Below are 26,646 nucleotides of genomic sequence, written 5' to 3' on the forward strand. Positions count from 1 at the left end.
TCCGAGGTTGCTCTCCTTTCCTGTCCTCTCCTGGGTCACAGCTGGATGCCAAAAGCTACCAGTTTTCACCTTTCCTGAGCCCCCAGCACTGTGACTACCCGGTGCCAGGATGTCCTGCACACAGCCGCCCTCAGGTGCTGCTTCCTCACCTGGTCAGGCCCCGTGATGTGGCTTCACCAGGGACAGACTTTCTGTAAGGGCCAAGGTTGGTACCAGCCATGCCCTGCACATCCAAACAGTGGGCTCCTGAGGGGCCTGTGTGTGCCTGGCCCCCGTCTGTGCTGTGGGCCTGGTTCCGGAGTCCAGCTCACCGAGGTGCGCCCTGCACACAAGTGCGCCTTCTTCCTTCTCCAAGTGGAGCTGCCCGCGCACAGGGCGGAGACTGAGCAGCTTCTCTGGTGTCTGGCAACATTCTCACCCTCCCTACGGTGGTGGGGACCTGAGGCAGCCGTCATCCAGCCGTCCCCAGCAGCTAGCGTCACGGAGCTGGGTCTTGGAGACGGCCCCGCATGTCCTGGCGTGGGAAGACCAGTCTAGATGGCAGGGGACAGAAGATCTGGTGGCTGTGGCCGTGGAGCCAGCAGTGTAGGACAGTGCAAGAGGGGCAGTCAGCACCCGAGCCCCCCGGCAGGGCCGGCCCACCTTGCCGCCTGCCTCTCCTGTGCCTTCCTGAGCAGATGGGCCAGGAGCAGCGTGGGCTGTAGGCTGTGGAGGGCGCGCAGGGGAGGCAGGGACCTTTTGTTCTGCTCTGTCCTTCCCGTTTCCTCCACTTTGCGCAGGCTCTTTGGTTAACTCTTTCCTCCCCCGTTGTTTGCTTCTGCCAAGCTGAGCCACTGAGGAGCCAGCCACACTGTGCTGCGGAAACGTGGAGGTGGGGGGCACAGATTCCTGTGCCCCGGCGCCGCCGAGAGCCTCACCTGCAGCGCTGAAGACCCAGGCCCAGCCCCGCCGCGGGACCTCCTTTCCGCTGCTTGGCCTGGGCCTGCCACCACCTGCAGGACAAACCCAGCCATGGAGGCAGAGAAGACACCAGGCATCTAGCCGAGGGGACCATAACTTTGGGTGGCCCAGGAGTGGCCTGTCCAGGACATGTGTTTTTCATAGGAAAAAGCAATCTTTTTATAAAATTTTAACACTTGGCTCCAGCTTCTGGGTGAAGCTGCCAGTCAGGAAGACAGAGGAAGACCAGCAGAAGCCTCGCCTGTACAGCCCCTGCCTTCAGGATGGGGTCTCGGCCTGGCAGTGGCTTGGCCAGAGTTGAGACTTCAGTCTTTGGTCCCCAGCTGCTTTAGAGCTGGGCCAATGGCACTTGGGCCAGAGCAGAAGTTTCTGGGGTCCCAAGTGGGGATGAGCAAGTAGTTTCTGGTGTGGGGAACTCCTTGGTACTCACCTGTGCACGTTAGCACTGCCCGAGGCAGCTGACCCATGTTCCTGACAGGCTGCGGCAGCCAGGTCAGAAGGGAGAAGGGACTTTGTTTGGAGCATTAATGGGAATGTCAGCTAAGACTGCAGCTTGCCAGCTGGGGACTTGTCTGTCCCACCTCACGCTAGTGCTTTTTGACTGTTGTATCCTCTGTGCTGGACACATCTGTTCCAGATGTGGAAAAGGCTAGGTCAGGTGTACTTGCCCACTATGGTCTTAAGGACAGGCTGGTGCTCCTTAACCTCTTCTGCAGCTTGCTTTACTTTTTAAAGTGACTTGGGTGGTGGTCCTTGTCCTGGGCTTGAGGAACAATGAGGAGCAGAGTGCTAGGCGAAAGGGACCAAGTCAGGCCGCCCGCTCCCCAGGGTTTCTGGAGTAGAGAGCAAAACGGAAGAGACGCACTGAGCCCATGGGGACAGTAGCAGGCTTCAGGCTTTCCTGGCAGCTCATTCTGGTCCTGGGGACAGTGGGCCAGGCTTGAGCGGTCTGTGAACTGCAGTCCTGGGCGTGTGTGTGGAGTGCTCCTGGGCGTGTGTGTGAAGTGCTCCTGGGCGTGTGTGAAGTGCTCCTGGGCGTGTGTGTGAAGTGCTCCTGGGCGTGTGTGTGTGGAGTGCTCCTGGGCGTGTGTGTGTGGAGTGCTCCTGGGCGTGTGTGTGGAGTGCTCCTGGGCGTGTGTGTGGAGTGCTCCTGGGCGTGTGTGTGTGGAGTGCTCCTGGGCGTGTGTGTGGAGTGCTCCTGGGCGTGTGTGTGTGGAGTGCTCCTGGGCGTGTGTGTGGAGTGCTCCTGGGCGTGTGTGTGTGGAGTGCTCCTGGGCGTGTGTGTGTGGAGTGCTCCTGGGCGTGTGTGTGTGGAGTGCTCCTGGGCGTGTGTGTGGAGTGCTCCTGGGCGTGTGTGTGGAGTGCTCCTGGGCACCTTCACCTTGTGGCTGGTCAGTGGGAAGCAGGGTTGACCTCTGCTAGACCTGGGGCTTTCTGTCTGCTCTGTGCTGAGGTACAGCTCCTCTCTAGGAAGAAGCCAGTGCTCCTCCACTGCTCGGTACTGGCGGAAGTACTTCCTTTCCCTGCCTCGCGCTCTCAGCCCTCGAAAGCTCCCCTTGGTTCGTGGACCGGTTGTGCTGAACCCCTCCCTGCTCCCAGCGGTGAGCTCGGTGGTGGCTGCAAAGCCTGGGGACACTGTAGACACTACGAGAAGTTCAAGCTGCGTTTTGTTCTAAAACCACAGGCAGGCACTTCTTCCCTTGACGCTGCTACGTCTTATTTATTCAGGGTGTTTCTACCAGAAAGTCTTTGGCTTGGCTGCTCTGGGTCTCGTTTCAAGATTGGTTTGGGGACATTCAAGAAATCCCTCTTCTACTCCTCGGGGCGGGTCTCTCCCCTTCAGGACAGGTGCCAAGTGGAAAGGTCGTGTCCTCTGACAAAACCAAGGCTGTGCCTGGCTGTGGAGGAGCCGTCCCGACGAGGGTGGTAAAACGTGCCCAGTGTCCTCAGCGCCGTGGCCGCAGGCTGCCCTGAGCAGGAGGCCCCCACCAGCAGGCTCTGCATCCCAGCGGGGGACTCTGGGCTCTGCCCCTGAGGTTGCCTGTTAGGGAGTTCTCGGGAAGCCTCGGGTTTGAGCACTCGGAAGGCATGGCTGCAATCGTCAAGATGATTCACAGTCAGCTCGTGAGGTGCCTGGGCCTATGCTGCAGGTCACGGGAGTTGTTGCTCATGGCGGACGGTGGGACTGGACTATGAGAAAAATGTTATTTAATCTTTGTTTCCATATTTTGATACTTGAATGACTTCCCTTTTGTTTTACTGTACATAAAATTGTTAATCTGTCTGATTTTGTTTGAATTATAAACACCTTGTGGTACCAAACGTAACCAACCTGTGCAGCAGCATAGACTGACCTCACTACAGCGTGTGCATATCCTGGTCTTCCAGCTCGGTTGTAATTGTCGTGGCTGGACAGCTTAGGACAGACTGAGCTAATAAAGGAGAGCCTGGAAACCAGCCTTAGCTTGGGAGTCTCTGAATCCGAAAGCTTCTCTTCTGGGGTTGTGTGTGGACACAGGCTAGATGCCACTGAAGGTCAGGGACACGTGTCCTCTGCTTGGCATGGGTAACGGTTTGGAATTCTGACTCGTGGTCTTCAGCAGGTAGATGCCAAGGTAGCCCTAACAGTCAACCCTGTCTGAAGCAGGATCCTAGGGACAGGACTGAACAGATAAGGGATGCAGGCCACAGATGAGCCACCTTGGGCCAGGCTCACCCACAGATGTCCACTGAGGGTCTCTCTAAAGCTGAAAGAACCGTTCCACCCCAGCTGCCTGGCTGGGCCACAGGTCCGTGCTGGACAAGCCCAGAGCCTCTGCCGCAGGGTCTTGCTGTGAAAAGCCCTTTCAAGCATGCTGTAAAACTCTGGATTCATTTTCACGTGCTCAGCTGTATATAAAGCCAAACATCTCTGTATAGCAGAGCACAACCATTCATAAAAAGGAACAACTGGAATTAATGTTTGTACCACATGAAACAAAGGATGGCTTGATAATAGTTGTCACAAGTAACAGGGAACATCTGCTTGCCTTTTCTAGTACAATTTAAACCAGGGATAAATTAACAATGGAGACACCCACTGGACAGGAAAAAAGGCAAGCAAAAGCCTTCTAGATGAGCACCAGGGGAGAGGCAGCCTCAAAAGGAAGACAGTGCTAGCCTGTGCTCTGCTTTAGCCAGTTGCCAGAGGGGAGCCTGGCTGTCCACTCGAGCCTGTGCGATGCCCCAGCAGCATCAGGCTCTTCCTGAGGACTGGGGGAGTGCTCCCGCCCAGCAGTGGGGAGCACACACCTCAGGTGTTGGCTGAGGCCAAAGGACTTCTGAGGGATCTGGATTTCTGCCCAACATGTCTGCAAGGAAGCCATGCCATCCCTTTGCCAGCAGGGCAGTGGCAAACAGCAGCAGCCAAACAGCTTTCAATAATTTTAACAAGTCCAAATTCCAGAAGGAAAACCCTTATCAGTCCTGTGTGGTGCCTCAAGCCTACAGCCCCGGCTTTCAGGAGGCGAGGGCAGGATGGTCATGAGTGGGCCAGCCAGACTACCTGGTGGACTGTTTCAAAAAGGAAAATTACTGCTTAATAAATAAATGCCTTAATCCCAATTTTGGCAAGAGACAGAAGCCTGCAGATAGCTGAGCAAACCTGGAAACGGATAAGCCCACAAAAATCCTTGCCAAGATACTAACTAGTACGGCACAGTCAGATTTCTGAAGGAAAGATCATTTTGGGGGAGGGGGTGTTTGAGACAGGGTTTCTCTGTCCTGGAACTCGCTCTGTAGCCCAGGCTGGCCTCAGACTCAGAGGTCTGCCTGCCTCTGCCTCCCAGTGCTGGGATTGAAGGTGTGGACTGCCGCCACAAGAAAAGCAGTTTGAATGACATGGGACGTGTCTTCAGTCCACACAGCTGCACACGGTGGCACATGTGTCCCCAAGCTGAGGCAGGAGGTTGCTGTGGGTGAGCTGAGGTTACTCTGGGTTGTGTCGTGAGTTCCAGTATGTTTCTGGAGTAGAGTAAGGCCCTACACCTCAAAAGAAGACTGGATGGGAGGAGTGGACAAACCAGAATCCTGTGCAGTTAGCCAACCAGCTTCCAAATAAAGACACAGAGACTTAGAATGCCCAGCCTTAGCTTAGGCTTGTCCCACTAGCTCTTTTAACTTAACTGTTTCTGGTTAACTACATGTTACCTGGGGCTTTTTACCTTTCCTTCATGCTGCAAGTCCTACTTTGCTGCTTCCTCCGTGTCTGTCTGTCTGTCTGGCCCCTGGCGTCTCTTTTTCTTTCGTCCCCAGCCTAAATTCCTCCTCCTCCTCCTCCTTACCCTCCCTGCCCAGAAGTCCCACCTACACCTCCTCCCTCACTACTGGCCGTTCAGCTTTTTATTAGACCGGTCAGGTGCCTTAGGAGGCAGGGGTAAAACAGCAACACATCTTTACATTGTTAAACAAATGCAACACACCTTTGCAAAGTTAAACAAATATTCCTCAACAATCCTACCTCGTTTAAGACGTCAGTATTCTTCAGGAATGAACAAGAATAAGGGCATTTGGGGGTGAAAAGAAACAGGAACTTTGTCACCAGAAATTGACCTCAGGCCGCCAGGATTAGTGCCAAGCACCTCCGCCGTCTCACCAAGGAGGAAGTGATGCAGACACAGAGCAGGGAATACTGGGAGGCAAAGTTTCTGCTACTTGAACTGGTAGAAGATGACTGTGACAAGTTATATACAAATTCAAAACTACTTTTTTAAAAAGCTACGGAAAGACCCTATGAATAAAATCAGAGTGTTTAACAATGTGGTGAGTGCAGAGTGTGGCAGTGAGTGCTTGTAATCCGGCACTTGGATCACAAATTCAAGGCTAGCCTGTGCAACACCAAGACCCCATCTCAAAAGTCAGATAACTCTGAGAGGCAAGGGGGAAAAAGGAAAATCCAATCACTAGAAAAACAACAGCAGACCTCCTCCCTAATGGTCACTTTCCTGCCTAGCATCTGTGTTCTGACAAAGAAATCCTGCTGTGCTGGCTGTGGGCTCCACTGCTCCTGGGCCTGGGGGGAACTGAGCAGGTGAAAGTTTGTGCTTCAGCAGGGCTGCTTGCTTTGTGGGGCCAGGAAAGGGCCAAGGAGAAGGTCTGGTCCAGTTGCCTGCTTCCTACAGCCACAGGCCTCACCTGCAGAAATCCCAATCCCTCCCAGCAAAACCATCAAATCATGAACCACTCTGTGGGGTAATCAGTGGTTAGGTCATACCCCTCATGATTTAGTCAACCTCCAGATAACTTGATCAAATCCCCAAACTGTGGTCCAAGCCTTCGACACAAGAACCTTTTGGGAAATGCTTCATATCCAACCATAATAATATTAAATGTAAATTGTTTTCAAATACCAATTAGAAGACTGATGAGCCAGATGTGGTAGCACACACCTGTAATCCCCACACAAGGGTCAGGAATTTAAGGCCATTCAAGACTACACATCAAGTTTGAGACCAGCTTGAGGAAGTCTTAAATTCAAAATACACACAACAATATACTGACACTGTTTTGAAACAGCTAAGAAGGGGATTACAGGATCAGTGGAGCAGATTTTAAAATATGATCCAGAGAGGCTGGAGAGATGGCTCAATGGTTAAGAACACTGGCTGTTCTTGCAGAACCTCAGGTTCAGTTCCCAGCACCCATAGGGCAGCTCACAGCCAACAAAACTCCAGCTCTTGGGGATCCAACACCCTCTTCTGGAGTCCTTGGGCACTGCATACACAATGGCACACTTAAGTGAGGCAAACACTACATTAAACAAACAACCTTTTCAAAGATACTGTGAGCCAAGGCTAGGAGTGCATTTGGATAGAAAGGCCCTTGCCTGAGTGCATGCACAAGGCCTGGGTTAGGTTAGGATGGGCATAGGATCTACCATATGTCCCCAAGGAACTCATATCAAGTAGCATTTGAGGCAAAGTAAAAAGAGGGGGCTACTTAAGGAGGGTCAGGGGATAAAAGTTCTTGCCGCCAAGACTGACAATCTGGGTTCAATCCCTGGAACCCAAATGCCAGGAGAGAATGGACTGTTACAAGTTGTCCTTTGACCTTTCTTCACAAGAAACCACGTGTGCGCCTACACATATACCTACACGATAAATAATCCTAAAGGTCGCTGTCCTGTGGTGGTGCATGTCTTTAATCCCAGCACTCAGGAGGCAGAGGCAGGCGGATCTCTGAGTTTAAGGCCAGTCTGGTCTACAAAGCAAGTTCTAGGACAGCCAAGATTACACAAAGAAACCATGTCTCGAAAAACAAACACCCTAAAGGTAGATAAAATATTCATATAAAGGAAGTAGCTCCTAAGGTAGACTTCAGAACCAATTACAAGACAGAATCACATTACAAAATGACAAAAGGTCACAACATGAAGATTATAAGGACATTAAATGTGTATGAACCACCCAGTGTAACCCTGACCCATATGGAATAAAACCTGACTGAAGAAAAAATACAAAGCGTCCATGAATGCCCAGGACTGAACCCCACCCAGACTGCGCTGACATCCAGCCCTCCGACATGATCCCCGTGCCGTTTTCATGAGGCAGCTATGGTAAGGTGGGATTTTTAGGAGACACTCAAAGTCCGCATCCCTGGGTTTTGTGCTTTACAGAAGATGGCTCTGGACCACGGCCTCTCTCCATCTTTCCTTCCCACCCTATGTGCGCAAACATGCAACTCCCCCACCAAGGGGAGAGTTCCCCGAGACAAGAGAAGGTGGCCAACTATGACCTGGAAAAGAGCCCTCCCCACAGGCTCTTCCCAGCCTCCGCCCGTGCTTTCCCTGCCTCCAGAAAGTGAGAAATAAACTTCTGTTGTTTCACCTGGTCTGTGTATTTACAGCAAATAATACAAAATAACACAGTGAGAAAGAACCCTCCCTTCTTATCTGCTGTGGGCTCCCACAACTGTGAATTGAATTTTGATTCCTGTACATGTGGATGGGGGGGGGGGAGAGAGAGAGAGAGAGAGAGAGAGAGAGAGAGAGAGAGAGAGTGAGTGTGTGTGTGTGTGTAGAAGGCATTGGGTCCGGAGTTACAGATGGTTGTAAGCCCCCAAACACGGGTACTGGGAGCCAGACCCAGGTCCTCTGGAAGAGCATCAAGCACCTTTAACTGTTGAGCTGTCTCTCCAGCCCCTGAAAATAATTTTTTTAATTTGTTTATCTACGTGTATGGGCATTTTGCCTGCATGTGTGTCTGTGAACCATGTGCATGCCTGGTATCTGCAGAGGACAGATGAGGAGGTCAGATCCCCTGAAACTGGAGTTTAAAAAGGGTTTTGAGCACTGTAAGGGTGCTGGGAATCAAACTCGGTCCTCTGGAAGAGCACAGTGCTCTCAACATCTGAGCCCTGTACAACCCTTATTAAATTATACTAAACACACAGACTTTTGCCATTCCCTAGGAAATGCAGTACAATTATTTACATAACATTTACCAAAGGTTACTGTATGTAACAACTGTTCAAAGCACACAGAAGGATGTATGTAGGTTGTATGTAGTTCCTATCCATTTCACATGTGAGCTTGTGCAAACTTGTGGGTTTTGTTATTTGCAAGGGGTCCCTGGAGTCTCTTGTCAATATTAGAGGACAATTATATAGCTAGAGACTTCCACATCCCTTTATCAGTCACAGATCAAAGTAGGGTGTAAGCAAGGTATTGCAAACTAATGGACTACCAATTACCACGCTTTCTCTGTCCTAAGCCAACACTCCAACCAACAGGGGCAGAATATGCATCCTGTCCTGAGTGTCCCATGAGCCACATACCAAAAGAGAATGGATTCTGGGGCCGCAAAACAAGCCTTCACAAATTTAGAAGATTTTAAATTGTGTAGAATGTGTTCAGCCTGACAGGGGAATCTCTCTCTCAAAATGTCAGGACAGCCTATAAAGTGGGTAATGAGCCAGGGCAAAGAGAAGTCTCCAGAGAACTGAAAACTGGCCAGGAGTGGGGGATCTGGGGGGTGGGGGGGAGTGGGGGTGGGGGAGCCCAGGGGGGAGCCGGGGGGCGGGGTAGTAGCAGCTGCTGGAGAGTGGATTGTAGCATTACCTGCACACTGGGACAGAGGAGTCTTGATGTACACACAAGCCCAAAGCAAGGTGTCAGAGGACAGTGAAACCAAAATCGAGAAATTTTAAAGCCACACACACACAGCCATCTTCCAGAAAGTTCAACACAGCGGTCAAAACCTGCAGCAAAACTGAGGAGAAAAGAGGGATAGCCAGCAACTCAGCCAACACGCCTCAAACCGTCTCCCACAGTGAGGTGGGGCGAGCCGCTCACACACAAAGAACCGAGCCACCCATGGCCCTCCAAGGCATGCCCCTGATGACCTATGACCTCTCAGCAGTACCATGAGCGGGCACCAAGGCCTTTGAGAACATCATTCAAATCCTGATAACCAGTAACAGAAACGAACTGGCTGCAGCCCTCGAAGGGAGAGCTTCATATACTATGCACAGTTCACAGGCACATGTAACAGACCAGTGACCAAAGCCAGGCATACCACACCAATCATCAATCAAGAAAATGCCCCACTAGCTGGGCAGCGGTGGCACACGCCTTTAATCCCAGCACTCAGGAGGCAGAAGCAAGCGGATCTCTGTGAGTTCGAGGCCAGCCTGGTCTACAGAGTGAGTTCCAGGATGGCCAGAGCGACACAGAGAAACCCTGTCTTGAAAAAAAAAAAGAGAGAGAGAGAAAGGGAGGGAGGGAGAGGGAAGAGAGAGAGAGGAGAGAGAGAAGAAGAAGAAGAAGAAGAAGAAGAAGAAGAAGAAGAAGAAAGAAGAAGAAGAAGAAGAAGAAGAAGAAGAAGAAGAAGAAGAAGAAGAAGAAGAAGAAGAAGAAGAAGAAGAAGAAGAAAGAAAAAGAGAAGAGAAGAGAAAATGCCCACAGGCCAGTCTGGTGGAGGCATTATCTCACCTGAGGTTCCCTCTTCCCAATGACTAACTGTGACAAGTTATGTAAAACTAGCCAGCACTCAAACTCAATAGCAAAAAACCCTAAAAGCCCCCATTAGGAATAAGCAAAGGATGCCTGGGTCCCAGCACTTCTCAGCACTGGACTACGAGTCCTAACCAGACCAACTAGGCAAGGAAACAGAGTAAAACTGGAAAGGAAAACATAAACTTTTTATTCCAGATGTCCACATGAACCCGTGAAGAAAAATATCAAAGAGGGGCTGGAGAGATGGCTCAGGGGTTAAGAGCACTTACTGCTCTTCCAGAGGTCCTGAGTTCAATTCCCAGCACCCACATGGTGGCTCACAACCATCTGTAATGAGATCTGGTGCCCTCTTCTGGCATGCAAGCATACAGCACTCATACATAAATAAACTCCATAAACTTAAAAAAAGAAGAGAAAAGTATCAAAGAATTCCCATGCATGCGTGAAGGTGTTACTGATCCAGCAAAGCCACAGGAAACAGGTCTGTCCCTACAGGTCACCCACGGAGCAGAAGTAACAAATCTCCACTTATGGGAGAAACACTGTGGGACAACCAGAGCCGAGGACACGCAACATCCATACTTCAAAAACAGTAAAAACATAACTGAAAAAAAACACCGGAATGAACATACAGGCTCGGGGGATGGGGCGGAGCTCAGTAGGAGCGTGCCTGACTGCCCTGTACAAAACCCAGGTTCAGTCCCCAACATGCCTGGAAAAAGCAGAGGTACTCTCGTGTTCATGGATGGGCAGACACCATAGTGCTGAGATGGATTATTCCCCAGACAGACTCAGTGCATTCAGGAATCCAAACCTCCAGGGCTGGAGAGACGGCTCCGAGGTTAAGAGCACCAGCTGTTCCTGTAGAGGACCTGGGTTCAATCCCCAGCACCAACATGGTGGCTCCCAACTGTCAATGACCCCAGTTCCAAGGGATCTGAGGTCCTCTTCCCACCTCCTCCAACACTGCACACACACGTGGTGTACATACATACATACATACATACAGGTAAAACATCCATGTACATACATACAGGTAAAACGTCCATATACATACATACAGGTAAAACTTCCACATACATACATACAGGTAAAACATCCATGTACATACATACAGGTAAAACGTTCATGTACATAAAATTTTTAATTTCCCAACTCCCTGTAGCAGAAATGGACAGGCTAAAACTAAAAATTGTATCCAAATGCAGGAGGTAGCCACAATAATAAACCCTGATGTCTTGAAAAATAATAATAATAATCAATCCTGAAAACAGGCTAAACTGAAGACTCATACCTCCCAATTTCAAAAGTTAATTACAAAACTATAGTAATTAAAACATGAGTTTACTGGCTTAAGGATAGACATATAGACCAATGGACTAGAAACGCCAAAAATGAACACCTATACAGTATTTTCTTTTGAGATGGGGTCTTAATACATTGCCCAAGCTGTCCTTGGCCTTAAGTGATTCTCCTGCCTCAGTCTTCCAAAGAGCTAGGGCAACAGCTACAGTACAGCACCCACCGGGGAGTTCCCTTTTGACCAGGTACCGACAGCTGGGAACCCGACAGCGGGGAACCCGACAGCGGCTCCAGCAGAAGCGCTGAGAACGTTGTATCCACATAGGAGAATAACCCTGCTCCACAGCATCCGGTCCTCAGACAATACAAACTTTACATCCTTTAGGAGTTAAACGTGGAGCCGGGTGATGGTGGGGAACGCCTTCAAATCCCAGCACTGGGGAGTCACAGACAGGCAGATCCCTGAGTTTGAGGCCAGCCTGGTCTACAGAGCAAGTTCCAGGACAGCCAGGGCTATGTACAGAGAAACCCTGTCTTCAAAATAATAACCAAAACAAACAAACAAACAACAACAACAACAAAACCCCATAAAAACAAAGACCAAATCATGGCCTTGCCACGTGACAGCAGCTGTCCTGGCTGTCAGTTTGAGGCCACTGAAATCAGGTGAAGAAGTAGAGTGAGATGCACAACATTCACGGCGCTCCGTCCACAGAGACTTTACCAAAGACCACACAGGCCGCCAGCTGGTGGACGGCAAGGCAGAAGGTGGCGCTGCCACATGGGGGTGTCATGATCCAGCTGTAAGGAAGGACGGACAACGGGCTGTCATATAGGAAACACGATGCACACGTGCTGGGCAGAGTCGGGCACTCTGGAGCCTGAGGCGAGACCACAAGTTCAAAGCCAGCCAGGACACGACTGACTTCAACTTAAGAACATAAACCCTCCGTGAAAGAAGTCAACCAAACAACTACGTGCCATGTTTCTATATATAAACACTATTTACATAAAATATTTCTATGGGGTCTGGAGCAGCGGCTCAGTAGTTAAGAGCAGTTACTGCTCTTGCAGAGGATCCAAGTTCAGTTCCCGGCAACTACGTGGCAGCTCACAACCACCGGTAACTCCCACTTCTACAGGGCCACTGCCTTCTTCTGGCCGCTGTGGGCACTGCAGGATGCACACACACACCAGAGTGATAGTTACCCGGGTTAAAGGGAGCTGATAGAGATGACTGGTCAATGGTATTTCCTTCTATGGTGATGGCACTGGATGGGAGGTCATGATACTTGTATGACATTAAGAATGAAATTATAATCACTAATGGAAAACTTCGTATTTATTACAACTTAAAATATAACCAAAAAAATTAAAAATGTCCTCAAGCCAGGCATAGGGACATAACACACACCTTTAATCCCAGCACTGGGGAGGCAGAGGCAGGCAGATCTCTATGAGTTCAAGACCAGCCTGGTCTACCAAGTAAGTTTCAAGACAGCCAGGACTACATAGTGAGATCCTGTCTTGAAACAACATCAACGTCCTCAAACCTGTAAATGGTGCTTTTCCTGTCCCGACTGTCCGGTCCCAAATAACTGACTCAGAGGCTGAATATGAATTATAAATTCTTGGTTGATAGCTCAGGCTTGTTACTAGCTAACTCTTACATTTTAATTAACCCATATTCCTTAGTTACGCTCTGTCACATAGTGCCACCTTTATTAGCATGGCAGGCTCTTCTCCTGCTCCCTCTCTGCACCTGGCTGGCGACTCCTGACTCTGTCCTCCTTCTCCTTCCCATCATCCTTTGTTTGGTCACCCTGCCTATACTTCCTGCCTGACTACTGACCAATCAGCATTTTATTAAACCAGTTGGAGTGACAGACCTTTACAGTGTACAAGAGGATTATTCCTCAGCACAAACCCATGGGCAAGACTCAATTATAAATGTAAATATAAAATAGGGTTCCTGTCTCCTCCACATAGAAGAACAAGAAAAACATTTCAAAACGTCTACTGTGTTGGTTACTCCAGACTTTAATTATGACATAAAGCAAGGCTCTCATCAGCCCAGCGCCTGAACCCACTGCCCAGGCAGTGTTCACAGAGCCCCCAGCACTTCCCAGATGTGGACTTCTGGAAACTGAACCAAGTAACTGCACTCAGAGCTCTAAGCACCCAATCCTATCTATTTGCACATATCTTTTCCTGAGCCGCCCCAAGTGAGGTGATACAGTTACAAGACAGGACTTTGAGTGATCTATGCCTGGACACTTTGTTGACCACACTGTGACCTATCTAAAAAGGCTGCCAGTTAGAAGCACATCCCAGCCGGGCGGTGGTGGCGCATGCCTTTAATCCCAGCACTCGGGAGGCAGAGCCAGGTGGATCTCTGTGAGTTCAAGGCCAGCCTGGTCTATAGAGCGAGATCCAGGACAGGCACCAAAACTACACAGAGAAACCCTGTCTTGAAAGACCAAAAATAAATAAATAAATAAATAAAAAGAGGCCCATCCCAGGCCAGCAGAACTCAGACACCAGCTTGTGTTGTGTCTGCATTGTGTTGTCAGCTTTCCCGGCTTCTCAAAGGGGTCATTTTTCTTTATGTTGTCTTGAGGACACACACAAGTCAATCCCCACATTGTCTGTTACAAAAGGACCAGATCTGAACGGGACGCTTTCTCATGGGAGCCAGTTGCCACCAGTGAGTGTGACCCGGGTCTTTCCCACAGTCCCACGTGGTGTTGGGGGGCACTCACACCACAACCACCCACACTGGCAGAGCAGGGAGAGATGGAGTCTGCTCCCATCTGAACGCACGCCTTGCCTCTGTCACGAGGAGTGGGCGCTCTGAACTTAGGGCTGAGGCCACAGAAGCCTGGACCAGGGGTGGGACCAGGCAGACTCTACCTGAACTCTAGATAACCCGAGGGAGTGAGAGCTGAGAACACCGGGGCCCGCTGACTGGGGGGGCTGCTTGCGGCCAGCATCATTTTCCTGCAGCGGCTGCTCTGGATGGGGCCGGGGCTCCTGCTGTCCCGACCTCCTGGGGGGCTCTTGGAACCTCGAGGGGACTCTAGTTCTGACTTAATTGGCTTTCCGCGTCCTCTCCTGGCTGGCTGGGCAACGTGAAGGCTCCGGAGAGCGCTTCTCCTCAGAGCCTCCTGAGGGGAGCACCCAGACATCTGTGACACCACAGGGCACACCGCCTGAGAGCGGCTGGTGCTGCTGAGTCACGGGGCATGGCCTCTGCCGAGTCACAGGAAGAACGGCAGGCTGCTTGCAGTTCATAGTTTATTAGGGAGCGGATTTGGGCCAGCTGGTGTTTACATACTTGATCCCTACAGCCAGCTGTGATGGCTGTGGGGGTGCGGAGGGGACTCACTGCTCTGCTGGCCACTGGTGATGTCACGCCAGGAGGTGGGCCTTCCCCCTGGGTCCAAGGTGCCAGGGCTCTGAGCCCATGCTCAGACAGACTCCACTTTCGATTTCTGGCCTGGGGAGATGATGGGTTTTAAGATCTCAGTGTAGTAAGGGCCAAACACCTGCTGGTTGTGATGTGTCAGGGTAACAAAGTTCTGGCCCAGTTCCGCCAGCTCGGCTTCGACGAGAGCGAGGCCTCCAGGAAGGTCCAACAGCGAGCGCTGCACACCGAGAACGAAGCAGCATTTGAGGAACAAGTGGATCCGCTGGTCTGTGAGCAGAAGGAAAAGGCAACGGAACCCCTGAGCACCTGGGGTCCGGCCGCTCGACGGCCCTCTGAGTCACATGCTCCAGAGGAGCTTCTCACGGGGACCGGGTGTCACTGAGCCCAAGTACTCAAGACCGCTGGGTATCAGGGTGTGGCTCACACTTGTAATCCCAGAACCCGGCGGCAGAGGCAGGGGGAATACCACGAGTAAGGCCAGCCTAGGGTCCATATTGTGTCCAGGCCGACCTGGGCTGCAGGGTTAGGCCTAGGATTTGACATTAGAGAAGACATCTTCAACTGATTCCTCCAAATGGGGCTGGGGTCTGTACTGCAGAGAAATGTCTCTAAACCAAGCCAGCTGGCTTCTTGCTGGTGGGTGGGTGTGGATGTCACACGGTGAGACTCCTGAGTGACTTAACTGGGTTGGGTGGACAGGATTTCTGTGTGCAGACCTCCTCAGGACCGTCTCATCTTTGACTGGAACCTGGAAACTCGCCCACACCCATGGCTGGGGCCCCTCCCTCCAGCATCCACACTGCCCACAGGTGGCACACTCACCAATGACGTTGCGGACACAGTTCTCCTTCTTGGCAATGTTCTGGAACTGTGCTATGAGAGACGCTGTGTTGTCACTGGTCAGAGGGGCGAGGCCCATGCTCTTGAGACCCTGGTGGATTTCCTGGGTCACCTGCTCACTCACGGTCTGCATGGTCTCCTCCGGCCTAGACCACAACAGAGGTGAGCTTGCACCTAGCAGGTGGCCTTGGCAGAGGCACAGACACCACAAAGCCTCAGGCAGAAGTTAAGAGGTTAGGGACTTGGGGAACTCCTGTCCCCCATCCCAGCTGCCCAGCACCAAAGCCCGACAGATAGGCTCCACGTCCTCGTGATTCCCTCTGAACACCAGCGACCTCTGTAAATGGTGCTGTGTCCTGAACCGTAAAAACACTCTCAAGACCGAAGAACAGCTTGGCTCTCCCCAGGATGCAGGTGTCTGTGGCCAATGCACTTTGTAAGGACAGAGACCCTTCCCAAGCATCGCCCCTGGTCATGTCCGGCCCCTACCCCCAAGCACAAGCCTGGCCTGCTGTTTGTTTTCTTTGGGGAGCTGAGGATCAAGCCTGGGGTCTTGAACATACCAAACAAGTGCTGAAACCCTCAACTACATCCCCAGCCCAAATCTGGCTCTTCCATCTCCTCAGTCATCATCGACTACAGCTCAGCACATGTTCAGGCCCGCCCAGTGAGAGATGGGCCTGGTAGCAGCTCAAGGTCTCACAACACCCTTTCTGGAAAGTTCTCTCCTGCCCCCACAAGCCCCAGTATCATTACAGAAATAAACCAACACTGTGGCTGGTTCTAGAGGGCCTCTCTCCGTGTTTGTGGTGAAGAGCTCATGCACTGCCAGTATCCGAGACGCTTGTACCACCTGCTCCTCTGTCTGTGCCCGCCCCGCCCACATGCCGGTACCACAGGCTAAGGCTGGCAGCAGGCTTCTTCCTCAGTGGCTCCCTACCTTCTTTCTCACTGAACCCAGTCAGCTCACCAGTGGACTAGGCTGGCTGACCCTGAACCACCCCCTCACGAGCTGGAGTTACAGACATCTGCTCCGTCTGGCTTCTTCCTGTTTGTCCTTTTAGAGACAGGGTTTCTCTGTGTAGCCCTGGCTGGCCTGGAACTCACAGAGATCTCTGTCTCCTGAGTGCTGGGATTAAAGGTGTGCGCCACCACCGCCAGCTCATGCCTGGCTTTCTCTGGGTCTGTTGGGGATACAGCCAGGTCCTCATGCTTGCCCAGCAAAGCACCTCACCTTACCACCTGAGTCAGTTCCCCAGCTCCTTCCTCCTAGTCCTTAAAAAAAGATGTCTGCAGCTCACCTGGAGTTAAATTCCTCTACCAGGGACTTGGTTATGCGTTTCAGTTTGTCCACAAACTGAGGTGAGCCAAACAGAACACTGCCAGAGAAGCTACTGGCCACCAGCATGACGGAGGCAAGGATGGTCAGCTGTTTCTGCTGCAGCTCCAGCTCCTGCAGCCGGGCTCTGTCCATCAGCAGGGTCTGAGGAGGGGGTGGGGGTGGGGGGCACATCAGGGGGATCCGGCCCGAGCTCAAACCCCAAAACAAGGCAATGCCCCCATTCCCACCTCGGGAAACTCTTCATTCTCAGGGTCCCAGATGAGGAGGTTCAGGAAGCCCTGGGACAGCACCATTGTAGAACTGAGAGGTTCCGGGGCAGCCGCGTCCCTGGAAGAGGAGCCAGGCGAGCTGGAGGAGTCCCGTGTGTCAGCGCAACTTACAGAAGGCCTGGTGAGGTCCGCAGCCGCCTGGGTCAGCCACTTGGTGGTGTGATCGAGGAGGTCTGCAATGGAGGAGGAGTGTATAAGCATCTTTACCGCTGCAGCTTCGCGCCACAGTTCTCTGCAGCTACTACTGTTCCTGTGGAGCGTGGTGGAGCTGAGGTGGGAGCCCTGCCATGAGTTTGGGGCCAGCCTGAGCTACATAATGAGTTTCAGAATAGCCAAGGCTAAAGAGTGAGACCTTATCTCAAAACACTAAAATAATCACTAAATTAAAATGTAAAAAGTGTATGCTCCTGGTTAATCTGCCTTCTTCTCCCTCCCACTCACTGTGTGAAGAGCGTCAGGTGCAAGCTGTGGCCCGCCCGTCCTCACGTCATACATACTGGGCTCCTTGTTGAGGCGCTCCTGGAACTCAGCCCGCTCAAACTGGATCGAGTGTTCCTGCAGCGGCGGCTGGAGGCTCTGGATCGTGTAGTTCACCATGTCCATTTTCATCTGCCCCAGCACTTGGAAGATGCCCCTAGCGCAGGAGAGAGGAACCATGCTACTAGAGGACCCAAGCGGAGGGCAGCCAGCAGGGTGACTGAGGCCCGCGCTCCAGCGCCTGGAAGGAGCTTAGCGGTAGCTCTGTCCTCCATCCACGGAAGGACAAGCAGCCGAGACCGAGGCCCATGGTGAGCCAAGTCGCTTTCACCATGTCCTCTCTCTGCTGAGCTGGGTGGAGCGCAGCAAGGTCTCAAGAGAGAAGTCTGTGAGTTCAAGTCCCGCAAGGGCTCCAGGGTGCCCTGGAGAAGCAGCACACCAGCTCGGCCCAGAAGGCAGCCTTCTCCTCTCCACTCAGGCCAGGGGTGGGGGTGGCTTTTGAATTTTAACTCCCTGAACACACCTCCTAAATGCCACACAGCCATACCGTACATCAGGAGAGGACATGCCGTGTCCCTTACAGTGTGTGAACTGAGACCAGAGAAAAGTTAGGACAGGATGTCTGTCACGCCTTGGAATTCCGTCTACCGCAGTGTCTTACACAAAGGTCCTGTCAAGCTAAGGATGACCCAAAGGTCCACTTTGGAAATGTGAAAACCAACAGGCCAGAGAGGAGCCGGGCGTCAAGTTGCCTCCAGCAGAAAGAGAGTAAGACAACGGCTGTCCTGGAGTCGGCCAGCCCTTCCCAGCCCAGGCCCTGGAGCAGGTTAGGTGACTACCCACAAGTGTCCCACCTCAGCAGCCGGACAGGATCCGTGATGCTCTCCAGTTTCTGCACGGCTTCGTCTCGCACTGGTGCGCACAACAAGACCATCATGTTGAGAATGTACTTAGAGAGGTAGGTGACATCCAAGTCCCCACGCTCAGCTTGCTGATGGAGGAAGTCCATGTCCAAGGCCTCTTCGATCTCACTTCTTAAGCGGTTCTGGCGTGGTAACAACAGCGACAACAGAATCTGCCAGGCAGGTCAGAAGAGACACTGCTGAGTCCCACATTCCCCCATGTTCACGCCTTCACACACACCAGCCTGTCTTTTCAGGATCAGGAAGTTGCTGCAGACATGCTCCACTGAGTATTATCTTAGCTTGTGATAAATGGGTCAGAGTGAGATAGAGTTTAATAAAGCCAAGGACCACACAAAGCACACGGGACACAGACAGAGCTGGGCTAGAAGCACTTCCGTTCAGGTCTCAGCACCCACGTGGCGCTCACAGCCATCTATAACTCTAGACTGGGGGCTCTAGCGCCCTCTTCTGGCCTGCCTGGGCACTGCACGTACATGATGCACAGTCACACATGCGGGCAAAACACCATACACATAAGATAAAAATACTCAATTTGTGTTTTTTAAAACTTTATTTTTATCTTATGGACATTAGTGTTTGCCTGCATGTATGTCTGTGTGAGGGTGTTGATCCCCTGGAACTGGAGTTACAGACAGTTGTGAGCTGCCATGTGGTTGCTACAAATTGAACCCGGGTCCTCTGGAAGAGCAGTTGGTGCTCTTAACCTCGGAGCCATCTCTCCAGCCCCTTATCTGTGGTTTTTCAAGACAGGGTTTCTCTGTGTAGTCCTGACTGTCCTGGAACTAGTTCTGTAGCCCAGGCTGGCCTCAAACTCAGAGATCTGTTTGCCTCTGCCTCCCGAGTGCTGGGACTAAAAATAAATCTTAACTGAAAAAGAACCAGAAAATGTGCTCTTAATTTAAGAAGGGCAGTTATTTATTTCTTAAAATATTTCAGAGGGAGAAGACAGATCAGAAGAACTGTAATGGGGTCTCTGATGCCCAAACGTGAGCTCCTGGTAACTGACTCTTATTTATTTATCCCTGTGTCTCCTTAAGACACCCAACACGTGGAGCTGGAGGACACACCCATGCCTATTTAGGGTAATCAAATATAAATTGTCTCAGCAGAATCCAGTTACCAGCTCCATGTGGTACACGAGAAGACTGCTTCATGTTACCTATTTCAGTCGGCAAGCTTTCAAAGTTACCAACTCAGAGCGGCTTTGTTTCAAATCTGCCCTTCCGGGACCCTGCCCTGGGAAGCAGAGGCTGACACCGTCTCCACCGCTCCCCCTTCCCCATGTTTCTCTGTTGGGGTTGCAACAAGTTCCCTCTGTAGTCTGCAGGGCACTAAATATCCTACAAGAGGAAGGGCCTCCTTCACTGCCCCGCTCTCTGAAGGAAGCTGGTCATCCCCGAAGATAAAAGGCAGGTCTCTGTGCCTCTGACCGACCCATCACTCACCCCAAATAGAGCCCATTATTCACCGGATTTTGACTTTCAAGGCAGGATACACCAACACAGCTCGATGCCGTAACTCACTCAGCACATTTGTAGCGACGGACGCTCCGGAGTTCTTCAGAAGTCTCTGTCTTTAGCCATGGCCCCCTTTTCCCGTCCTGCTGCAGTCATTGACAGGACCTCTTCCCCACTGAAGTTACTCAGTGGTTGGGCTGTCTAGTCACCTTGGCAATTAGGACTTGCGGCCACCACCCACTGGTGCCTGCCGAGACAGGCCTTGGAACCTCCAAGCTACAATGAAGATGTGCACTCACCTCCCTGACCTCTTTCAGAAGTTCAAGGGCACAGCTGAAGTCCGGGGGCACAGAGGACAGCTGCTCTTTCAGGTGGTCCCAGAAGTCACTGGGCATCGTCTCCTTGCCCTTACCTTCCAGGCTACAAGAAGGTCAAACACACAGGTTACTCCCGCCATGAGAAACTGTTCCAGGCTCAGAATCTGAGCCCCAGAGACAACACCAGGAGCGACAGACGGGCCCAGCGGGCCGTCACTGAAGGCTAGGTGTGACTACAAGAGCAGAAGCAAGCCTGAGTGTAACAGTGAGTCTTCCCTGTGGGCCTCACCGTGTGTGGCTACACGCTGCTGCATCGGGCAGGTTTTTCATCACTTTCTTTCACTCCTAAAATCTAGGAAAATATTCTCCTTTTTTGACAATACTCAAATGTCAGAGACACCTCCAGATCAGTCAGGCTTAAAATAAATTGGCTCAGCCCAGTGTGATGGCATCCCAGCACTCAGGAGGCAGACGCAGGGGGATCTCTGTGAGTTCCAGGCCAGCCAGGGCTACACACACACACACACACACACACACACACAATTATCTCAAAAAAAAAAAAAAAAAGACTACCCCCACCCACCTCTTCCTCATATATTCCTATTCTGAGAGCATTATCTATCAAGTCAGGAAGGCTACGTTTTGTTATTGTTCTTTGTTATAACTTTAAAAAATTAAAATAATGTCCACACTCAGGAGGCAGAGGCAGGAGGACCAGCCTGGGCTACATGAGACCCTGTCTAAACTAAAAAAATACAGATGCAATTTAATATAGAAAGGAAATTTTTTTCTTTTTTCTTTTCTTTTCTTTATGTATTTATTTATTTTTGGTTTTTCAAGACAAGGTTTCACTGTGTAACATTCAGGCTGTCCTGGATCTCACTCTGTGGACCAGGCTGGCCTCGAACTCACTGAGATCTACCTGCTTCTGCCTCCCGAGTGCTGGGTTAAAGGTGTACACCACCACCGCCTGGCTCAGAGAATCTTTTCAACAAATGCTGTTAGAATTACTAAACATCACATGTAGAGAACTGAATTTAAATTACGTGGACAAAAGGATCATACTTTTGGACTGTGAACACTAAACCATTATATTAGCCTCAATAGATTAATCAAAGCAGGAACTATTGCAATCAACACACTTTGCCAAGGCAACAACAATTGGGTTGTTTTGCTTGTTAGAGTTGGGTCTCCCTGTGTAGCCCTGACTGGCCGCAACTCTCTGTGTAGACCCAGGTAGCCTTGAACTCACAGATCTGCCTCCCAACCTCCTAGGATTACAGGTGTGTGTAGGTGTGTGTGTGTGTGTGTGTGTGTGTGTGTGTGTGTGTGTGTTTGTACCATCACACAACACTGAGTTTATTTTTAATAACTGTAATAGTTTGAAAGAAAATGGCCCCTGAAGGGAGTGTGGCCTGCTGGAGGAAGTGTCACTCGGGCTTTAAGTCTTCTTTGCTCAAGCTTTACTCAGTGTGACACTCAGACCACTTCCCGGTGGCTGCAGATCAAAGATGTAGGACTCTCAGCTAGGCTGGCAAGCCACATCTGCCCGCACGCCACCATGTTGCACCATGATGGTAATAGATAAACCTCTGAAAATGTAAGCTGCCCCAATTAAATGTTTTCCTTTATAAGAGTTTCCCGTGGTCATGGTGCCTCTTCACAGCAGTAGAAACCATAACTAAGACAGTGATATTTGCTTATTTATTGATTGGGGAGGGGCACATGTGGGTCCCAGGAATTAAGCTCAGGCTGTCGGGCTTAGCAGCAAATGTCTCTGCCCACTGAGTCACGGAACCCCTCAGCACTAAGTAATGATGTCAGGAAGTCAAACAGAGAAAACTATAAAAGCCAACACCTGCTTGAAGATAAGGTCTTCTCTTCCGAGTGAGAATCAAGCTTGGAAGTTTCATGAACCCTCTCCGTCAGGCCTGTAATTGAAAGAACCGGTGAAGCCGAGCGGTGGTGGCGCACGCCTTTAATCCAGCACTCGGGAGGCAGAGGCAGGTGGATCTGTGAGTTTGAGGCCAGCCTGGGCTACAGAGGAAGTTCCAGGACAGCCAGGGCTACACAGGGAACTTCTGGTGGACACTGATCAACCCACATAAATGTGAAACTATTCGGTCACTCATCTGTAGGCCTCACGGCTGTCAGAGTCCACTCGAGAACAGCAGACATTTGTATTCCCCATGAAAGTGCTAGAAACACTCGGAGCCCAACATGGGGAAGGTGAAAGGTCAGGAAAGCGTGAGGTGAAGCTGACTAGTTTAAAAAAAAACCCACAAAGTAGGTGGGTCTCTGAGTTCGAGGCCAGCCTGGTCTACAGATCAAGTTCAGGACAGGCAGGGCTGCACAGAGAAAGCCTGTCTTGAAAATTTAAAAACAAAAACAAACCCACAAAGCTACAAACAAACAACTTATGGTTTGCAAAAACAAACACACACTTGTTAACTGAGCCAGGGTTCTCCCTCCGGGTAACAGACATCATGTGGAGCGCCAACATTATTTGGTTTTCCAAAACAGCAGTTCCCCGATTTTAGGACTTCACTGACTAGTGAAATTTCCAAGAAGATTTTAAGGTTAAAGATCACAACTTTCAGGGCTGGAGAGATGGCTCAGCAGTTAAAAGCACTGTGCTGCTCTTCCAGAGGTCCTGAGTTCAATTCCCAGCGACCACATGGTGGCTCACAACCATCTATAATGAGATCTGGTGCCCTCTTCAGGCATGTAGGCAGAACACTGTATACATAATAGATAAATACATTTTAAAAAATTTAAAAAAAAAAACCACAACTTGCCAATTCTTTGTGTTGTGAAGTATGGACAAGAAAAAAAAATTCTACTCTGGGACCACCCAGACCTAGGTCTGTAACAAATGAAGCAGGGGACCGGTAAACAGGGACTCAGGACGCTGGCCATACTACTTTGTAAATATGTGTCTTTTTAAATGGTTACTATTGCACAGCACAGGCATGTGTGAAGGCCAGAGGACAGTCTGGTGGGGTTGGGTCTCGCTTCCCACCTTTACTGTGGTGCCTGGGATCCACTGAGACCTGTGTGGAATGCTCAACTGCTGAGGGGTCTCACAGGCCCAGAGAAGTAGAACTTTTCTATAGTAAAAGATTAAAAATGTAAAGAATAAATAACTAGCCGGGTGGCAGTGGCACATGCTTTTAGTCCCAGCACTCAGGAGGCAGAGCCAGGCAGATCTCTGTGAGTTGAAGGCCAGCCTGGGCTACAGAGTGAGATCCAGGACAGGCACCAAAACTACACAGAGAAACCCTGTCTCAAAAAACCAAAAAATAAAATAAGAAATAACTGTAGAGCAGATTACATAGGATAATGCTCTCTCTCTCAGAAGAATTTTAAAGTCACGACTGTAGCCTTCAGACAGTAAAGAAGAAAACATACAATGCGGAGTCACTGGATTTTACTTTGCAACAAATCTGAACTATCTCAACATAAGGTGATTGTGGATTTTCACAGAAAATTCGGAGTCCTTGTCTGGGTTATAAGAAGGTAAACTAGAGAGGTGACTGGGCGGTTAAGCCCACTGGCTGCCTTTCCCGGTTTCCACGTCCAGTCGCAGGGGATCTGACGCCCTCTCCTGGCCCTGACCACGCATGTGCACACGCATACATAAAATTAAATGTCCTTTTACAAAAACAAGGTGAAGTGTTGCGGCTGCTCCTCTCTTCCGCCCCTGGGAATCATCCCGGCCAAGGTGGCTGGTACCACACAGCCCACGACGTAAGCAGACCCACTGTTAACTCACAGCACTACGTGAGGGTTAAAGGAAGCCTTCAACGCGGGGCTGAGCGACAGTGGCGAGGCGTCGGAGAAAAACTGCGGGAAACACTAAAACGCGCCAACTGCCACAAAGCGGCCAGAAGTTCAACGCGAACGCGCTCCAGGACAAGGAGGGACAAAGTGTGACAGAAACACACTTCTTAAAAGTCCAGACGGCCCCCAAACAGAAAACTGCAAAACAGAGCAACCCTAATACACGAACTCTTAAAACGGGAATCCGATCACACCGCCCGGAGTTATTTCTCCTGCGGACGTCACCGCCTCCAGATGAGGCTTCCAAACCCTGACCCTCGCGCGCGCCACCCGCCCCAGGGTTGGGGGGGGGGGGACGGACAAACCCGGACCCCCTGGGGCCCGTGCCGTCCTGTCCTTCCGTGGATCAGCAGCGACCCCGCGTGGCCGGACGGACAGAGACCCAACTGTGGAGCGTCCAGGGCGATCCATGGCAACCCCGGCGCGCGGGAACCGGGGCGGTGCGGGCTCGCGGTCCCCGCGCGCGCGGGGAGCCTGGGCGTCCGGGGCCCCGCCGACCCCGCCTCGGGCGGCTCCTCGAGCCCGGGGTTAAGGGCCACACGTCCGGGGTGAGGGCGGCGGAGGCCAGGCGACAGTTGAACCTACGTGATCGGTGGCCCTGGGCGCTGCTCGCGCTCTCCCGGGGGTGTCCCGCGTGGGGCTCACGGGAGGCGCCCTCGGCCGTTCGGGCTTCCTTCCGGGCCGCCCTGTCCTTCACGTTTGGCATCTCGGTGGTGCTGGTATCTGGGTGCGGGGTGGATGGGGGGACAGATGCGGGAGGCCGGTCGGGGCCAGAGGGACCAGCGCTGGCGCAGGGAGGAAACTGAGGCCGCCGAGCCCTCCTACCCTCCACCGCCAGGCGCCTTCCCGGGCCAACGCCCCCCTGCCCTTCGCCCCACCCCGTCCTCACCACTCCCCCTCCCCTCCGCTTCCCCTTCCCCTTCTCCCCCTGCTCCTCCCCTCCCCGTTTCGTGCTCCCCTCCCCTCCCCTCACCTCCTCCTCCGCCGGCCCGCCCACTCTGGCTGGCTCTCCGGCGCGGGGCGGGTAGGCGGCTCCGGTTAAACCACCTGGGGGCGGGGCCGGGGGCGGGGCCGGGGAGCTGGGCGGAGCCACTGAGCCAACTCGTTGGGCCGTCACGCAACCCCGGACCCCCGACCCCACCCCGCGGCCCCGGGCCCGAGTGGGAGCGCCCGGGATTCGAAAACAAACCGCCCGGGTGCCCCGGCAACGCGGTACGCGCGCAGCCCGCCCCCTCCACCGGCCGCCGACCACCTGCCGCCGCCGATCGGGCCGGGACCGGGGCGGGACCGGGGCTGGACCGAGCCGCTCGCCGTCAGCCCTCCTGAGTTCCCGGGGTCAGGGGCTGGGGCTCAGGGGTAGCCTGCGGAGCACGGAGGACGGGGGCGGGCCTGGAACGTCTAACCCTCCTGCCTCCGCCTGAGTGCTGGGGTCACCGGTGGGAACCCCCGTGAAGGGTTCATGTGCTGGGGATGGAAGGGGCCTTAGGTCCCCACTGGCCGAACTCAGTCCCCAGCCCTCAGGGTCCCCGTTAGGGGCTGGAGTGATGGCTCGGCGGTTAGAAGCACTGGTGTTCTTCCAGAGGACCACAGTTCGAGACCCATCACCCACGAAGCGTTCTGTTTGGGACTCCGGTGTCAGGGCATCCGACGCCCTCTTCTGGCCTCCTGGGGCACTGCAGGCACGTGGTGTGCTTACATATATATGCAAGCAAAAAAAAAAAAACCCATACACAGAAATTACAAGTTTTTTTTCTTTTTCTTTTTCTTGGTTTGGTTTGGTTTTGATTTTGGAGACAGGGTTTCCCTGTGTAGTCCTGACTGTCCTGGAACTTGCTCTGTAGACCAGGCTGGCCTCGAACTCAGAGATTTTCCTGCCTCCAGAGTGCTGGAATTAAAGGCACATGTCACTGCCTCCACGGCTTAGATAATAATAATAATAATAATAATAATAATAATAATAATAATAATAATAATAATAAATGAATTAGGGCTGTAGTAGCTTGGTTGGTAGCCCTGGGTTCGCTTCCCGGCACTGCTTACTCCAGGCCTGGCGACAGGTGCCTGTAATCCCAATAGTCAGGATGTGGAAGCAGGAGAATTAGAAGGCAGTCCATGAGTTCTCAGGCAGCTTGGGATAAATGAGACTCTATATGTCTCCCCAAAAGAGAATGAACTTACTTAAAAGGATGGAAAGGAGAGAGAGAGTGCTCTGGTCACTGGCCAGCTCTCAGTCCCGGGCAGGGCTCTGAACACACCTTTCTTCTTTAGACTTTGTATCATCAGCTCTAAGAACTTCTGCCTGGGGTTCTTGCCTTGTGAATGCAGAGTGTGAATTTCATGAACAACTCAGTTTTGAAGCAGAAAACTGTGAAGAAGATGAAGGTTTTACTCTAAAAGCTCATCAAGAACAAGAGAGAGAGAGAGAGCTATCCAGAAAGCATCACCACCCATCCAAATTAACCACGCTAAACCTTCCGCCCCCTCCTGCTCC

General features: G+C 51.8%; 2 protein-coding genes across 8 annotated transcripts in view; one reads left to right on the plus strand and one right to left on the minus strand.

The window, feature by feature from the left end:
* Positions 1-3,417, plus strand: part of Anks1a (ankyrin repeat and sterile alpha motif domain containing 1A) — a 165,593-nt gene extending 162,176 nt beyond the window's left edge. For 5 of the 6 annotated variants that reach the window (XM_076558351.1, XM_076558356.1, XM_076558358.1 and 2 more), the window contains one exon: positions 826-3,417. In XM_076558351.1, the coding sequence (XP_076414466.1) occupies positions 826-829 (4 nt within the window). In that variant the 3' untranslated portion in view covers positions 830-3,417. The remainder of the gene's footprint in view (positions 1-825) is intronic. The other variant, XR_013046873.1, reaches the window with a different exon arrangement.
* Positions 3,418-14,537: 11,120 nt separating this feature from the next.
* On the minus strand, positions 14,538-25,308 carry Tcp11 (t-complex 11). 2 transcript variants are annotated; one of them, XM_006983120.4, is made up of 10 exons: positions 25,129-25,308; positions 24,741-24,878; positions 22,171-22,243; positions 20,295-20,415; positions 18,467-18,687; positions 17,633-17,769; positions 17,094-17,308; positions 16,826-17,007; positions 15,507-15,670; positions 14,538-14,951 (listed from the first exon to the last, which is right to left on the minus strand). In XM_006983120.4, the coding sequence occupies exons 2-10, from the start codon at positions 24,859-24,861 to the stop codon at positions 14,725-14,727; spliced, it is 1,461 nt and encodes a 486-aa protein (XP_006983182.2). In that variant the 5' UTR covers positions 24,862-24,878; positions 25,129-25,308; the 3' UTR covers positions 14,538-14,724. The 2 variants fall into 2 exon arrangements, with proteins under 2 accessions (XP_006983182.2, XP_076414477.1); XM_076558362.1 differs by lacking the exons at positions 24,741-24,878; positions 25,129-25,308 and adding an exon at positions 24,325-24,576.
* Between the last annotated feature and the right edge of the window lie 1,338 nt (positions 25,309-26,646).

Source organism: Peromyscus maniculatus, chromosome 21 (assembly GCF_049852395.1).
Source record: "Peromyscus maniculatus bairdii isolate BWxNUB_F1_BW_parent chromosome 21, HU_Pman_BW_mat_3.1, whole genome shotgun sequence".
Classification (NCBI taxonomy): Eukaryota; Metazoa; Chordata; class Mammalia; order Rodentia; family Cricetidae; genus Peromyscus; species Peromyscus maniculatus.

Coding starts and splice junctions, on each gene's coding strand:
- Tcp11 (XM_006983120.4), bottom strand. CDS start 24,861: ATGCCAAACGTGAAGGACAGGGCGGCCCGGAAGGAAGCCCGAACGGCC. Junction 20,416..22,170: donor AAGACCTTATCTTCAAGCAG/GTGTTGGCTTTT, acceptor ACCTTCTTGTAG/CCTGGAAGGTAAGGGCAAGG. Junction 17,770..18,466: donor GATCCTGTCCGGCTGCTGAG/GTGGGACACTTG, acceptor CTCCTGCGCTAG/GGGCATCTTCCAAGTGCTGG.